The 17,499-nt window shown below is 45.8% G+C and overlaps 1 protein-coding gene across 5 annotated transcripts in view; it reads right to left on the reverse strand.

Annotated features, from left to right (window-relative positions):
• Positions 1–17,499, reverse strand: part of prdm1a (PR domain containing 1a, with ZNF domain) — a 106,423-nt gene that overhangs the window by 14,793 nt on the left and 74,131 nt on the right. For 2 of the 5 annotated variants that reach the window (XM_059983022.1, XM_059983023.1), the window contains exons 4-6: positions 13,517–13,829; positions 6,330–6,449; positions 2,482–2,734 (exon numbers count right to left, since the gene is read on the reverse strand). In XM_059983022.1, coding sequence (XP_059839005.1) covers positions 2,482–2,734; positions 6,330–6,449; positions 13,517–13,696 — 553 coding nt within the window. In that variant the 5' untranslated portion in view covers positions 13,697–13,829. Of the gene's footprint in view, positions 1–2,481; positions 2,735–6,329; positions 6,450–13,516; positions 13,830–14,254; positions 14,450–15,085; positions 15,391–15,936; positions 16,199–17,499 lie in introns of those variants that run through there. The other 3 variants (XM_059983027.1, XM_059983025.1, XM_059983026.1) reach the window with 3 other exon arrangements.

Below are 17,499 nucleotides of genomic sequence, written 5' to 3' on the forward strand. Positions count from 1 at the left end.
ATGATTGTGCTAGTGTACAAAAGAATCCCTACGACCTCCCATGTGATACCCACGACATCTTCACGGAGCGGTGTCTCAGAAAGGCAGCGTCCATTATTAAGGACCCCCAGCACCCAGGGCATGCCCTTTTCTCACTGTTACCATCAGGTAGGAGGTACAGAAGCTTGAAGACACACACTCAGCGATTCAGGAACAGCTTCTTCCCCTCTGCCATCCGATTCCTAAATGGACATTGAACCCCTGAACTCTACCTCACTTTTTAAATATATATTATTTCTGTTTTTGCATGATTTTTAATCTGTTCATTATACATATACTGTAATTTTACATATTTACTTTTATTTTTCTTCTATATTATGTATTGCTGCTGCCAAGTTAACACGACACATGCCGGAGAAAATAAACCGGATTCTGATATATTCAGATGCTCAGTGAATCGTCATGCCTTAACTCAAAAGGAAAAAAAAGACCAAATGTAAATAATTCAGCCTTTTACAGGAAGCTGCACATGCAATCATTACTTGAATGGACGAGACTCCGTTATGATGACGTGCTTTTGGCATACGCTGCCTCACACCATTTCAAGCTGCGGGCTATTTGCTCTCAAACCTTTGTGGGGGGGTGGGTGTTGAGTGGCTTGGATGTACATGGGGGACTCTCTCATCAGACTGAATGCTAAAGCTTCCTTGCTAAAGGCACTATGTGACCCTGGGGCCCCCGCTGCCAGCAGATCCCAACTGGCGGGGTACTGGGCGGACGCACGCAGCACTGGGGCTGCGGGCGGGGGGGCGCCACCGGGGCAAAATGGCAGTCCGCCCTCAGGTCCCCGGACCTGGGGCTGTGCCTGACGAGTTGCCAGGTATTCCTGGTGAGATTTGGAGCTCCCAGCCACACGAGAAAATACTCTGCTTGGGAATACGGGATAAAACACAGCAAAGGCAGGAGAGGGAATGAGAAAATCCCTGTCATTTTTAAATATCTAGAATCTTTGGCTTGGGCAGAAGCAGACTTGAATAAGATGCCCACTCTGCTGGAATAATGTCCAATCATTATTTACATATACCTAGAGCATACACATTGAGAGAGGCTACCCTGAGGGGGGTGGGGGCATTAAGATATTACGGGTATTTGAGGGACCATAATTCCCGCAACGGACACTACTTTATGGAGGAAAGCAGCAGCCTGGGAACTTTTAAACAAAGAAAAACGAACTGCACTATTTCACTAGCCAAAGGCTCTCTTGAGAGTGCAGGTGAGGAGTACTTTACAACACAACTGTATAAGCACTGCACTTTTTCAGCACTTTTTTCCCTCAGTAAGATAGTCACATCACAGGAGAGCATATATTACCTGGCTCTTTTTATTATGCAGCCATTAAAGGTTCAGTCCTGCTGTGTGGAGCTGTAATAATAATAGTTTCTCTTTCCTGAGGGATATCACTAAAAAGCTGGCACCCTTCCCGTTTGTTCTTTTATTGGTAATATTCCATTTAAAAAACAGATTTAAGAAGATCACAGCAGGCCCCTGTGGGAACTTAGCTTCCAGTTTACTGTGCTAGGTGCTGGTGCCTGTATTAACTGTAGAAGCTTTACCACTGTTATGTAGTGAGAACTGCTGGGGATAGACAGGCCCGTGTCTGCATTTGGCTTGGACTTGGAAAATAAACGTCAAAATACCCTTTCTACACAAAGGGTCACAAACACAAAAGGATCTGCCTGTGCTTTGTATAAAGAGAATCGACTCTCCTAATATTAACACAATAGATCCTGTAGATGCTGGAAATCTTGAGCAACCACACACAAGGTGCTGGAGGAACTCAGCAGGCCAGGCAGCATCGATGGAGGGGAACAGGCTGTCAAACGTTTTCAGCTGAGAAGGGCCTCGGCCCAAAGCGTCTCCTAACATCAACTTGGAAGACGATACATAGGAACAGAATTGGGCCATTTGACCCATCGAGTCCGCTCTACCATTTCATGCCTGTTCCATTTTCCCTCTCAGCCCTAATCACCTGATTTCTCCCATAATCCCTCATGCGCTGACCAATCAAGAATCTACTGTATTATCCTCTGCCTTAAATAAAGACTTGGGCTCCCGGCTGCCCGCGGCAACGAATTTCACAGGTTCGCCACTGTAGAGGTGATACAGTAATTAGCTCCTACTCCAAAGCTATCCAAGTCTCACTGACCTCTATTCCAATGCGTTCTGTTCTAACTGCCCGCAAACCTGTAATTCCAAGGTGCCTCAAATATCCTGCTTCGCCATGTTTGCTGAGCCGCTGTAGCTCCTGCTTTCGCATCGTCTCTCTTTTTAATCATTTCCCCTACCCTGCCCTACCTCTGTGAGCTCCTTCAGACCTCACTGCTCGAGCGTTTCCCTAATGCTCGTGGTGGGGATGTGCTGCGGACCTTGCAGTGACCGTGCGGACAAAGAAATCCCACTCAAAAGCACCCTTCACTGTGGGGCTCAACTCAGTGCACTTACTTAGCTTAATCATCATCAGATCATCGGAGCCTGGGTAGTGAAGTCTCTCCGCAAACTCGCTGCTGTACCACACCAGCAGCTCCTCGTTAGCAAGGATGGGCTTCACTGTGTAAAAGTAGATGTCCATGCCGTTCTGACAGGCCGCTAGGCACTGCTCTTGCTTTGAGCGCGTCGGATTCACATATCGCATCCAGTTACTTTTGCTCTCGTCGAAGCCGTCGACAAAGTGATGCAGGTCACCGTTTGAGTACACCTGCGGAGGAAGAGAGAGAGAGAGAGAGAGAGAGAGAGAGACATCACAGTTAAATGCGCAAAACTCAAACTTTCCGAACCTGTTACTCTTCCCGAACGCGGACCCGCTGGGTGTGCTCGGTTGAAACAAGCGAGCCCTTGGAGCCCGAGTGGATTCCACCTCGTCTACAGGACAGTTACCTTCTCCATTTCTTCACTCCAGCTGTGGCGTATTCATAAAACTAAGATTTGAAGCTCTGCACCCTTCCATCTGTCACTCAACCAACACTACACTAACAGGCATGGGGTGGGGAACTGGCTTAGACAGGTGGATGCAATAATCACTGCTCCGTTTCGAGCTCTGCCTTTAAACGTTCGCTCTGTGTTGAGTCACTTAGGGGCCTGACGTCAAAGGCTACTCAAACTGAATCTGTAGCCTCTGTTTTCCTGCCGCCCCCTCCCCAAGTCCTACTACTCTGCAAAAACGCTGGTGCAGAGCACTTGCCTTTAGAACTGAGCTCCACCAGTGACCGACCCAGAGGGGGGACGGGCAGCAGCGGATCACCGACCACGACAAGGTCAGCAGCTGTTTGGAATCGGATCAAAGTCTTGACCTTAGCAGCACACGTTTGCACACTGTGATTACACCGAGCTTCGCCACTGCAAACTGTATCCCTCTCACTTATTCAAGTTTATCTTCATTCTAAACATATGGTGCTTCCTGTCAGGATGGGAGGTGGGGCGGTGGGGGGGGAGGGTGGTGGCGGAGGGGGTAAATTCAGCAGTGTCGAGTGTGGGTTCCTCCGTGCGACCCGTCTTACACCGTGGCGTGAGCTCGTTATGAGAAACTGGAGCAGCAAGAGGAGTGCGGAGTGTTTTGTGAACAAACAGCTTTTCGAGGTTTTGTTTGGTGTGAGCAGCTTTCTCAAACGTTAGGTGTGTTTGAAATTGGTTAATCTCTACACAATTTTCCACTGAGCTGCTCGCTGTCAATTTTTCAGAAATGTAATTGAGACATAGGCTCCGATGTCGTCGGCGTCTCTGTATCTGAAGCCTCATTTCCACAGCGTGGTGACGCAGGAAGGAGATAGAGAGAAAGAAAATAAAATCCCACTGACATCTTCTGACTGAACTTTTTTCTGGTAATCTGTAATGTATTTTGCAATTCTGGCCAACACGGAGTCACACGTATTGCTATTTTAGAATTAAGGCCAAACCTCAGGTTATAAATGACTAAATATAAAAAAGTCATAACTGAACTGAAGCTATAATCTAAGCAGCTTGAATGAAACTCAACTGTTGACTTTGCTTAAGTCACACAATACAGTCTCATACTACCTTTATAATGTATGTCTTTGAAAAGAGTAACAACTATTCTTTGTTGTAATCATTTATCAACAGTGTGACTCTGCTGAACTCAATCAAAACCTGGAGACTTCTGTCATCCCCTCAAATTTACCTCAAGTCAAGGCGGTATCATTACATTGAAAGCTGACTAATAAATCCTAGAAACTCTCATGCCAGAACCACACCCACCCCAACCCATTACTTAATGGGAAGTATGAAGACATTAAAATGGAAACAAATTGTTTGACCCATTTACTAATTCTGGACGTATCCTACACACCTCATAGCTTTGTGTGAAATAAAGTGGTTTCTATTGGTTTGTTCTAAACCTCTGACATTTTGAGATACTGCACGGAATAGCACTTCCAGATCTTCAAGCCGTGGCACCCAGCATCCCAACCTACCTTAATCATGGGACAATTCACAATGACCAATTAGCCTACCAACTCGCACGTCCTTGGACTGTGGGAGGAAACCAGAGCACCCGGAGGAAACCCACGAGGTCACGGGGAGAAGGCGTCAACTCCTTACAGGCAGCGACGGGAATTGAACCCGGGTTGCTGGTACCGCAAGGCATTGTTCTAACCGCTGCGCTACTGCGCCGGGCCAATAACTAGGGAGCACTGACCGAAGCTGTTTCATAGAAGGATCAGAGGGAAAGTTTCAACTGATAAATGGTGGTAGTCCTGAATGCAGTGCTCGCGATAGAGGCAGAACCTGTCACCACATTCCCAATGTACCAGGATGAACCATAGCCGGCAGAAAGGCAGGACGACGAACTTTTGCATGTGACATGAGTTGAATGGCTTCCTTATGTTCGGTGACTGTCTGTGACTATCAAGGTACTCCATCTCAGTAGCTTTTAGACAGGGTTACAATTAAATCTTTCCTGCTACATGCTCTAATGCTCGTCATATAACTGCCTAAACTCCTTTGAATCTTATGCCAGGGGCGTACTGAATGAAATGAACTGGTGCTCGTAACGGGTTGTGATTTACTGGAGGAGGGGAGGGAGCTGGAAATAAATAAAGCTCGGATGTTTTTACATGGACGTTGTCTTTTTCTTTAGTCAGTTATGGTTATTGCAAAAGTGGGGTTTCCCAGTTCCAACAAGGAAAACATATAATCTGTCAACAATTTCCAGATGGAGAAAGAACTTCATTCATTCACTGTTGGGCTTGCAGCTGTTGTGATACTCCTAATGCTTGAGGCCAATGGGTTAAAAAGTACTCGTGGTTCATTAGACTGGGGTAACATCACTATATTAATCTCGGGTTAGTAAGCTTAAGAATGAACCCACCTCCCCGGTTCAGAAGTCTGTTCAGAAAGAGTGACTATCCAATTATTGGAGGCTCTGTTTTGACTTCTTGGTGAAAAAATAAATGTGTGCCCGTGCCCGTGCCCGTGCCCATGCCCAATGCCACTTGCAGGACAACAGGCAGAAGATGGACTGCGGCTGTGCCGGGACCAGAAAGAAATAAAGAGGGCAATAATAAACATCAAGGGGTTATGCGGAGAATGGAGGAAGACAGCCACTAAAACTCCTGTCAGGAATTTTATGTTGGAGCAAACTTAGAGGCGCTGGGCGCTGGAGAGTCTATCTTTTGCAGCCAGTAGGCTGACTTCCATGAGAGTGGAGCATGACGTCTGGGAAATGCATATCTGGTTGTCACACTTTTCTCATGGTCCGAGGCAGCAGAGAAGGAGGGCACTGAGTGAATATACCACGGCCTCTGGTCACACGTCTGAAGTCAGTAGGATGACTTCCTCCGGGATCCTGGTGAAGCAGATGCTATAATCATACTCTCAAAAAAAAAACTGAGGAGAAACTGGAGAGACCTTACATCTTTATTGGCCTTCCCATGAGTCACCCAACCTCTTGGAAGTTGGGAGGGAGGGACAAGCACGGAGAATAAAAGCCAGGAGATTTGCATGAACTGGTTCCAATTAGTTCCTGGTGAAAATAGACATTTGACATGCCTCCAAGCAGGAACTCAATGATTTTTTTCAAGGTAGTGTTGTCCTCCGGCGCCAAGAATATTGAAATTAGCTCACTTTCAACTAAATTTCACCCTCAGCATTCCTAACTTCTGAGACCGAGACACTTACTCAGCTCATTTTCTATGTACATATATGGGACTTCACAGGAACCTCATTGATAAAGACACACACACACACACAGATCTAAAACAGGAAATGACAAACCTTTTCAATCTATTCATTTGGTGAACTTACAATTGCATCAACAGAGTCTTTATTTTCCAACTCACCCTCCAGAAGTATTTTCTGTTTGCATTCTTCGGGACTGTTTCACTGGTATAGATTTCGCCCACAAGTGGCCCAAATCGTGTCCCTTTTGGGATGTATTCTGCACTCAAAACTCCGATCACCTGTGGATACAATGCGCAGAAGTACACTGTCTTAATTAAAATGCACAAAGCATGACTTTGTTTTATGCTGTTTTCTGTCAGATTATATCTGACATCCCATAGCTACCATTTTAGAATCAGATACAGGCGTAGACCTCTGCAACACACGTGTGCCATAATAATGTAATATTCATTTTTTTTAAAAAAAAACATTCCTGAAAGACTTAGCAACAAAACTCGTAGCTATGGCCTGCCTGTTGTCAGTCTGTTCTAGCTAGCTCTGGGCACCTGGCAACGTTTCTCCATCACTGCCAGTACAGACTGTGAGTAATAACCAAAAGCATTTACTGACTGGAAAATATTTTGCCATGGCAGGAAGCTCTTCTTCCTTTTATCCTTCCAGTCTTTACAAGATAAGCCATGATACCCCGTCCACTCCTGCCTCTAGCAAGGGCTTTCAGCTCATCTTTGGGCCTGTCGATCCCGGACGCTGAGAGCAGAGGTCACCCACGAAATTTCAAAGAGAAAGATCTGATCGCGAGCGACTGTCTCTCACTCTCAGGTCTGCTTCGATAGTTTTACTGTAATATTCAGACTGAGGGGCCACTTAATCACATAACTGAAAGTGGGGATATTGGGGAGATGAAGATAAAGTCAAACACAGCTGAGCAGAAACCATTGAAAAGACGCAAGAGTAAATGCTGTTATTGGTAATCATTCCAATCAGGAAGTCTTGATATGACGTAGTAAGGACTGGCATTGTGACTCTCAAACTCTGCTTGTTTACAATGGCCCCAAGTAAAAGACATACTAGGAAAATCTTGGAGTAGATTTTCCTGTTCCTGGCATATTAGTTCATCTGAGGCTACTGCATAGGAGGAAACTTGGTTTCACAACAGTTTGCTATCAGCAGGAAGTTGACTTTTTTTAAAAAAAAATTATTCATCAAACTGATGCAGATTGGGACTGGTTTTCTTGCAGGCACCAAGTCCTCAAGTTATCCAAACACCTGCTGCCTTCTGTGTAGACAAACCCAGTGTCAAGAACCATGCCCTCCAGATTCCCACCCCGAAACACACACAAAGCTAAAATTCCTCATGCATGAATGAAGAAGTGAAAACGCACTAGACTCCATTTCATGTTACCGAAGAATAAACTCCACCCACCTTCCACCCTCCCACCACGCCAGGATCTCACCCTGTTGTATAACACACCTGCTGGACGCTCAGAGGCACGGTATGGTGTTGAACGCAATCCAAATGCCTTGTACACATGTTAATGTGGGTATTATATAAATCTGTGTTTAAAATAGCACTCTGAACGCAGTGAAATGCAATCTTTTAGCGCAGGGGCCTGGAATTAGCTTGGGGCTGTACTCTCATAAAGAGGAGGCAAGGTGGGGCTTTGGGAGCAGGGGTCTTCCCGCAGGCTCTCGGGCTGAAGATCCTGAATCCTAAGAGGTGTATTCATTGTCCAAAAACAGAAGCACCTTGTTGGCCTCTCGTGGAACCAGAAACCACACTGCTCTGCCTGGAGGAACACACCACTGACTCAAATGAGTGGGACAATGGGGAGAGCAATCATTTCTGCTCCAGGCACGAGCCTTGTTGCGGTTACACTTGCTGATTAGATTTAAGCAGAGGCTAGGCCGGTGTGACCCCCCTCCCCCCCCAGTTGCCAGTGTAAACAGCGGCACATGCTCAGGGTCATAATGGCATGGTCCGGGAGTGTGGAGGACACACACCTGCAGCCTCTCCTCACCTCCAGAGTTCTTACATTATGACAGGGTTTTTCAGCTCCAAGCTTTGTGACATCACGCCAGTGGCTTTCTCAGGCTTCAGCGTGACTAAAATTAGCCAATCAGCTGGAGTTTTACTTCCATGTTGTGGGTTCTCGCCCGTGGCTCTGTGTGTGACCCTTATCACTGTTTGTCCTGATGCCAAGACTCAGCCCTGCTCAATGTGCTGAGTCAACCTTCCTCCTTTGCAAAAAAAAAATCACGTGAACTAATCCTGTCACGACACCAGGGACTTCTATACCCAGTCTCTCTCCCCCCCCCCCCCCACCCCCGAGAGTTGACAGCAAAGTAATTGTGAGACTCCTGAACTGAACAGTTTTGGCCTCAACTTTGCCATATCTCCATGCAGGGTATTTTTTTTTTCTGTACGACACCTGTCCATGCAAGAGATAGTTGAGGGAAAGACAAATTCTAAAAATCACTTCAGAAACTGAATCTGAAACCCTGCTTGGAGTTGGCTGCACAGAGATAAATTCGATTTATACTTGGTGCTGCCGTTTTCTGCACCCGGCGTTCGGGCCTCTTTTTTTTTTGGTTAAATGCAAAAGAACAAGCGAAGCTTCTGTCACGGCCGTGACACGCCCATCACAACTGCTCAGGCACAGGTCTCTCCCCCGCCTACTCGGTGCCGCCTGGGATAACTCTTGCTGCTCCCCCTCGCTCTCCGACCATTCGGCCGCAGTGATCACCCCCAGCTGTCCACTGAAGTGGCCCTCAGAGGACCGTTTCTCATGAGGGAATCACGAGTCACAGAGCCCCACGGTGCAGAAGGCATCCACCAACCATCAAGCTCTCTGTCATTCTCACTGTTCCTGTTCTAACCCCTCACATCACCGTCGGCCGCTCCAGATTCTGCCGTCCACCCACTAATTTACCTCAGGCCGTGGGCCTACCATTCCACAAGTCCTCGAAATGTGGGGGGAAACTGGCCCGTCTGCAGTAAGTCCACACAGGGACAGTGCAGTTAACATCTTGCCCCCCCCCCCCCAAGCACACCCTATCTCCAAGAGTGTTTTAGAATCAAGACCTCGAGCTTGACATTCAGTCCTTGGTCTCCAAGGCAGCAGTGAAGCCTCAAAGAGAATCGTAATGCACCAGGAGACACGCTTCAGGCTACCTAGCCTGTGCTGACGTACACTAATCCCACACTATTCCTAATCCTCTCCCCGTTCCCAACAACGTGCAAAAGATAGGGTAAGTACAAGCAGGCCTTGTCCACTGAGGTTGGGTGGGGCTACAACTAGAGATCATGGGTTAAAGGTGAAAGGTGAAAAGCTTTGGGGGGACCATGAGGGTGCTCAGAGGGTGGTGAGAGTGTGGAACGAGCTGCCAGCGCGAGTGGTACACGCGAGCTCAATGTCAACGGTAAAGAGAAGCGTGGATGGGTATGCAGGGCTAAGGCCCGGACGCAGGTCGAAGGGACTAGGCAGTGTAAGCCGTTCGGCATGGAGTAAATGGGCCGAAGGGACTGTCGCTATGCTTTCTTTGACTCTGTGACTTCCCCAGTTTCTGCCGTGCATCACACCCTTCGCCGTGGAGCCCACCATCCAGACAGCGGTACGTGAAGATGGAGAAGGTGTGAAAGGAGTGATAACCCCAGTTCAGTCTTGACTTCAAGTGCTGCCTGTGTAACCCGCACTTCTCTCCCTGATCATACCGGTTTCCTCCTGGTGCTAGAATGCCAACCTGTGCTAAAGATTGTTCGGTTCATTGGCCGCTGCAAATTGCCCTTAGTGGGGACTAATTACAGAGAGAATCCAAGGAGAAATGGTGGTCATGTGTGAGAGAGAGAGAGAGAGAGTGAGCTGCCAGACTACAGGTAGGGATTGTTTTGATCAGAAGCCAGTATATACTAAGTGGGGCAAACGGCCTTCTTCTGTAACACTGTGAGACAGGATTAGCCTCAGGTTGTCACCTATGTGATTGGGTAAATCTAGGTGTCAGAGACCAATTTCAAATTCTTTTCCCAATGGAAAACGGGCCAGTCTCTTCTGCAATTTCCACTAATTCCTCATGATTTAGCAGACCGATGCTGTCACTCCCATCTCCTCCATCCCGCTGGCATTCCCTTCTTTCCCAGATACAGCAGCGCCCGCGGCGCAGAGCAGGGGCAAAGGCGTCTGCTTAAGATCAATGGCTCGCCATTGGACTCGTGTAAAAATCTGCGCAAGCAAGCCGGAGGCCAATGAAAACAGCTCTCAGTAGGCCAGGCCTGGCGCCTGTGGTGTGTAAACAAGCCGAGGATAACAGGTAGAAAGCTTCAACACTTCTAGGCTTCACATCACCCAAACGAACCCACCCCCTCCACTCCACCTCCACTGCAGAAGCCATTTCTCTTGGTAGTTTATAATAACCCTGACCCCCACTACTCTTGCATGGAACATCTATCTCTGTCAGTAGGGTAGGTCACTCTACATGTCTGCCTCACAGACGAAAAACAGAAGAACAGCTCTGCCACATCTTCATTAAATCAATTTACTTTAATTATTTACATAGGGAACAACTTCCAAGTTATTAATTAGAAGTCTGCAAAGTAAGTGGTGATTACAGTTTACATACTAGCGATGCCTTCTTTAAAAATTGCCGACTGTTTAAAAGGTCATTTTAAATTTGTATATGCGTTGCTCAAGGATCAGAAACCACGATATATTTTTACTATATGACGGCATCTTTACCTATGCTGAGGACGGTGTGAGGAAAGAGAGTGAGGTAGAACTTCTCTCTGTGACTTTCTAGATAGCACTCGTCAGTGTCATTTTGGAAGGTGCTATGGTTGTGGAGGGTAACCCATTGTGGGTTTAATTTTCCCCTTTGCACCAGCCGCCTTTCCAACACGTCTTGCTCTCGTCCCTTCACCTCACACGCGGCTTCCTTTACTCCAAGTTATCCTGTCAGCTATTCCGAGCCCTCATTCTTGTTCAGCAAACTGTTTGGAATTGGATCCATTGAAAATTGTAGTCTAGAAATTGAATGGAGCCGCTTTGTTCTCAAAACTTACTTTCAGGCACAGGTCCTACATCAAACATCCAGTCCACTGAGCCTAGAGTAGGGGCTCCCTGCCTTTTTTTTAATGCTGTGGATTAATACCGTTATCAAGGGGTCCATGGACCACAGTTTGGGAACTCCTCCCCGGCCTAGGCTGAGCTAAGCTAGGTAATAACAGTTGAAGATTTTTCACCAGGTGGCAACTGAACATGCCAGAAGCACCCATCACAGCATTTGTTGATTTTGGGTACGTTGATCTGAAGCAGGGAGATTCCTACATATGGGGCTGAAGTAAGCGGTCACCTTTGACCTTATAGATGGTGGAGCTCGGCATGATGGGCCGAAAGCCTACCCTTGAGATTATTTCATATAGCCTTATGCTCTATCCTGTATGTAGGAGAATTATGTTATACTTTCCTGTGAGAATCAGAAAAAAAGTAGTAGAAAGGCATTTATGAAAGGTGATGCATAGATGCCCAGCTGGTAGAGATGTGACCTTATGGTCGCAGGATTTGATTCAAATTGTAATCAAATTTACGATAGGGGAGATAAACCTGAATCAACAAAATCACATTTTAAATGAACCGCTTTGCATGTGGTTTCAAAAATAAATCATGAGCTGTGCAGTAGGTTAGAATCGAACCCACAATTCACACCCACCCACTTCAGGAATGATCCCTACCTATTTTGAATGTAAACTGATCAAGGAGGTGGTCAGCGAGCACAATGCAGCTCCGACCCATTGCTTTCTCCGATAAATCACCACAGCTTAATGTCTCCACTCCTTCTGCACTTCCTGCGAGTGTTGATGGGGCTGAGAGACACTTAAAGTAAACTGTGGGAATCAAGGATGTTGTTCAACTTTCTATGACCAACTGGAAACGTGCCATTAATTGTGAAGATTATTTAGAGTCACAGAGCGACACAGCACGGCTCACCGAGTCTCCGACCGTCGATGGCATCTTCATCCCTTTTTTTTAAAATCCTCCCGATAATCTCACCAATTCTCCCTGGGATGGGGCAATTTACAGTGGCCAACCCGCACGTCTCTGGGACGTGGGTGGGAAACCATGTGGACATATGCAGAAGGAACCCGCCACACTCCGCAAGCATAACGAGCAAAAACCCCATTCGAAGGGCAGAAAGAAACCAAGTGTCTCTTGCTAAAGCAACTATCACTCAACATCCCCTGCCTTCGTCACATACTCTGACGTTTCTTCAAAACTCGATAAGAGTCCGTGGCAACTATTCATTCTGTTTCCAACCTTACTCGAGACCCTCCACTCACCCTGTTTTAAGCTGGTGCTTGCTTGTGCTTTCCAATCAGACAAAGTAGCTGCTTCCTGTTCTCCCTTTGCAATTAAAAGAAAACTACTAAATCTCTTTAGTGCTCCCTCATTGTCCAAAATCTCTGATTTCTCCACATAAATAGAGAGTTGCATCCCTCATTTTTAGAATGGTATTTGGTTCTGTTATTGATACACATGTACTCGTGAATACAACATAATCTATTATTTCATACTCACTCCACCTACTGGTTCACTTGTAAATGTGCACTTTTGTTTATTGTATCAAATGTATGTAAGTTAATATAACTGTTAGACACAGACTGTTCTCAAATGTTATAATGGACTACTATTATCTATATTACGCATATAGACTCACATAGAACAGCGCTACTGTTATTATGCCCCATCATCCACAATTTATCTGCTTTGAATTGCTACAACCAACAAAGGTAAGTTTTAGAACGACATTCAAGGAGGTCATGAAAACTTTGAAACATATTTGTACCTAGTCGATGCTGTTTTTCTGTTTTAAGTGGTGGACTAGAGAAACATTTCTAATCTTGCCCAATTAGTTTCATATAAAACACATTAGTTGCCTGTCATAGATTAATGAGATAAAGCACTTACTGGCCACCCAGAAACTACTCAAGCGTGCTATTTAAAAAATGTATTGTGTTAACGTATCACTGAATTAACGCAATGACACTTTAAATTAATCAGGCATTCTAGCAGACAGGAGCTGATCCTTAAAAAAAAAGTTGAAAACCTCCCGAATGGCTTGATTTCTCCAGCTTACAACATAATACGTATGAAAACATGCTCTAATGAATCTCCATAAATTTTTGAGAGCATTTTTTCTTTAAGCATTTATAGCTCCTTTCTTCAGTTTGAAGCCAGGGTAATCACAGTTGTGGAAATCAGCTAACTACCTGCATCGGGACAGGGACTGGGAAGACACCAACTTTTAACAATGGTTTGAAAAAAAATAATGAGGGCAAAAGCATCAGTGTCCTTACCTCACTACCGCCATGTGCGAACTTGAACTTCAGGTTCCGTGGCAGGGTGGCTTGGGCATGGGTCAGACAGTCGTCGGCAGTGGGGTCCCACGTCTGGTCGTTTACAATGTACGTGCAGTTCTCCTCAAACTCAGCCTCGGTCCACTGGGTCATATCCACATCTTCCATGTCCATTTTCATCACTTCAAGCACTTTCACACACACACTCACTCATAAACATATGCGCATGCACACACACACACACACACACACACACTGTGTCTTCCGTCCTCAGGCTTCAGATGTGACAGTGCAAGCTACTTGCTGTGAAAACCTAGATGGGAGTGGAGGGTGAGGTGGATTGATGGGGTAGATGGAAGGAGAGAGAGAGAAAAAAAAACTTGTTTAAATTGAATTGTCCACATTCTGTGGTTTCCTCTGAGACAGTGTGTGACTAATAGAGCAGACTGTGGTACTTTTGCCATCAGTTTTGTTGCTGAACATACTTGAGCAATCATCAAACCAGCTTCTAACTAAAATGTTCGGTCGCCTCGGGTCCAGGCCGCCAGTCTGGAACACAGCCACTGAAACCAGTGCTGACAGTCAATTTCAGTAAGTTGGAAGGCTTCAGATGCAACTGACGTGAACGGCTCCCTGTCTCTGGCACCTCGGCTCCCCTCTCCCTTTGTTTACTCACAACTCCCTTAACCCTCAACCTCTGTGTGACCAGCAGCATTGCAGGGCATCTTTGTTTTTTACCCTCTCTGCAGTCACAAGTGCATGTTGGTTCCTGACCAGTCACCTAGTCGGAGATAGATGGTGATGGGGTGGATGCAGGAGAAAGGGGGTTGGGGATGTGGGCTATGGAAAAGCTGCTTCAGAAAGTGTCACAAACAAGCAAAGGAAAGAGGAAGGAGCTGCTGTCTGCGTCGGCAGGTTAATTATGGAACAGTGCAAGGCAGGAACGGAACTGACTGCTCCTTCCAAATGGGGAAGTTTGAACTTTCCCAGCACAATTCAGGAGCAAACAACATCCCAAGAAATAAGCTGCCGTGACGCTCTCTCATCCTCTGAAGTAGATTGGATTGCTGGCAACTCCATCACCGCGGCCAGGCCTGCCCCAGTTGTCACGGACACCGAGCCAAGCTGTGCAACACAGCACAAAAATCAGGACCCACCACTCAACCCTGCTCTGGGAGCGTGGCAGGCTGCCCTCAACAAACAGATTATACTCTCATATAATCAGATAAGCATTTCTTTGTCAGCCAAGTGCTACGTAAAATATTTTAAGCATCATTTACTTCAAAATCCCAAAGAGAAATTCCACAGTCGCCGCTGCAGCGCAGTGTTAAAACCAACCACAGAACATTTAGAAAAACAAATCAAATAATTATCTCAAACGTAGGAAAGAGAAAGGGAGAGGAAGAAGAAAAGGAGCCTGAGAAGGATACAGGCATCTTAAGCAGGAAAACAGAACTGCTGAAATAGGGAGGCATTGTTAAGAGATATGGGAGGAAAAGAGAGTGCCAGAACAGAAAGTGAATTGTGAAATTAGGCAGCTGTGCTTAAACATACAGGAGTCGTACTCACAGGTACTGTCAGCTTTGTGCTGGAATGCAGACCCACTTGCAGATATCACACTGCACTGATCTTCTAACAGGTGCTGAGCTCATGCCTCTTGTGAATACTGAAGAGCTGATGGTTGCAGTGAAACTTTCGGTGAGTATAAGCCAAAAGAGAGTCTTCCTTTCTCCTCCCTCTTTCAAGTTTCCTATTAATAATCTGATGATTCACATGCCAAAACCTCCCTGTCAAAACCTGCCAGCTGTAGGGCGGGATCTGTACCTGGACAGACATCAACAGTGTAGAGCCAATAGTAAAGCTAATGCAAAAGGCTGCCTCTCGTGGTCCTTTATACTGTGGGTGCTTGGAAAGACAAGCCAGACAGTTCAAGCTGAACAGGCTCCTTTTCCAGATCCCATGCCCCTTCAACATAAATAAATTGACACACCCACTAGGCACATGATTAAGTTCCTTTAAATGGACAATTTCTTTCCTGACCGAGAAACATTCAAAACAGCCAAAGTAAACTTCTGCGAGTCCTTTTCTTTCTAATCAATTTCCTGGTCTTAACTCACAAAATGCCAGTACAAAGTGAACACACCTCTCTCACAATAATTACCAGAAATGATTTGGAAATAGGAAGACAGCCACGTAACAGCTGAAAAGCTAGTGAAATTGCAGCAACACAAGTTATAAACAGACTCTAAAACACACATTCGGCACCAGCTCAGCTGCCTTAAAACTGTATAAATATAAGTTATTCGAAGACCAAAGCAGAATGTTAAATATTCAAGAAAATGCATTATAAGCTGCTTGTTTAATAAGAGAGGAAACTAAGAAGGGAGCAGATGTTAGGAAGAAGTGGTAAGAGTGCTAACCTGATTAGATAAACATTTCACTGCAGAGATACCCCTGTGGGGCAGTGAAGAGTTAGAAGTGATTTTATCCACTGCACTGGAATCCCGCGTCAATCTCTTCCTCCTGTCATTGGGCTGGAGGAAGGATATCCTGTGATGAAGGGACACAGTGCCCCATTTGTTTACTATTGGGAATGTCGACCTGCATTCCTCCTCCTCCTCACAAAACAAACCAGATACTTCATTTCCTTCAACGTCCCCAGCCTCCCAATAACAGCACTGATAACGCACACTCCCAGGCCAGCACAAAGATCCAGTATGTCAGCCGGTCTTCCTCACTCTCTCCCCACATTTCAAATGCGCCCCGCAGCCATTCAAAAATCGATTGTCAATTTATCAAGAATATTATCCTTTTTTTTCCAGTTTTACCCTCTCTCTGCAGCACGTTAAAATTCGGAGCATGGCCATGGCTTTCTGGAGAAATCCTCCAGCAAGCGGTTCCTTTGATGGCTATCAACACCATTCACCAACTGACAGATGTCACACAGACTTCAGCTGTCGAGGCAAGAAGCCACTGCCTCTCAGCTCTGAGGGAGATTATGTGCATGCAGGAATGAGCATTTAAAAAGGCTTTGGTGGTGGTGGTATGGGGGGGGGGGGGAGGAAGAGTGGAAATAAGGGACTCCTTTTCTATAATTACATTTCTCACACGTGTACACAACCTTGCAACATCATTCACAATATCTCTTCTAGTCACTTCCTGGAAAGCAGACCGCTCTACAGTAAATGATGACTTAACATTGCCAACATTTGCTGATATGTTTTTTTGTTGTTGCTGGTTGTAATAGAACAAGATTCTGCTTAAAAACCACACGGTAGTTTCTACGCTGCTCGGATGTACTTTTTCTAAATCCGTCAAAGAGCAAGAGAAATTCTCTCACAGATATAGCCTCTCTGAAACCGAAGTTTACAGAGAAAAAAAAGATAATCTGATTCTTTTTTGTCAAGAAAGGAAAACAAAACTCTCCACAATAGGTTGGTCAGGTACTTTTTAAACATGTGCAGTAAAAAGGGGAGTGTATTTTAAATCAGTCTGCAGTTGAATTCGCTAAAATGTTTCAGAAAACCACCCTTTCAGATTATGTGAAGGGAATTCACCAAAACCCTTTCATATGCGTCAAGGATTTAAATTTCAGTTCAGAGAAAACCAAATAGCTCGTTCTATGCTTCCTTGAGATTAAAACACCAGAGATTTTCCAATGCTTCTTGGGGGCAATCAACACATCCGTCATTACACTACTGTGCCTCGAAATGGCAATACAATGCTACGTTTTAGGTAGGGTTTCAAAGGGGGGGGGGGTTACTATTTTGGATATTCTCATTTAAATGGTGTTTCTTTTTTCCTGGAATGCATCTGATCTCAGGGATCAGTAGCCCCAGACAACCCCACGCCCTCAGCTGATGTCTGTGGTAATGGGCTTTCCAGCTCGGCTCATACCACTGCAACGAGAAGGTGCTGCTGCCTGATTTCCATCTACTGTCGCAGACATCACAGCGCTTGCTGATGTGGAACCAGACTATGAG

The sequence above is a fragment of the Hypanus sabinus genome, chromosome 10 (genome assembly GCF_030144855.1).
Source record: "Hypanus sabinus isolate sHypSab1 chromosome 10, sHypSab1.hap1, whole genome shotgun sequence".
NCBI lineage: Eukaryota > Metazoa > Chordata > Chondrichthyes > Myliobatiformes > Dasyatidae > Hypanus > Hypanus sabinus.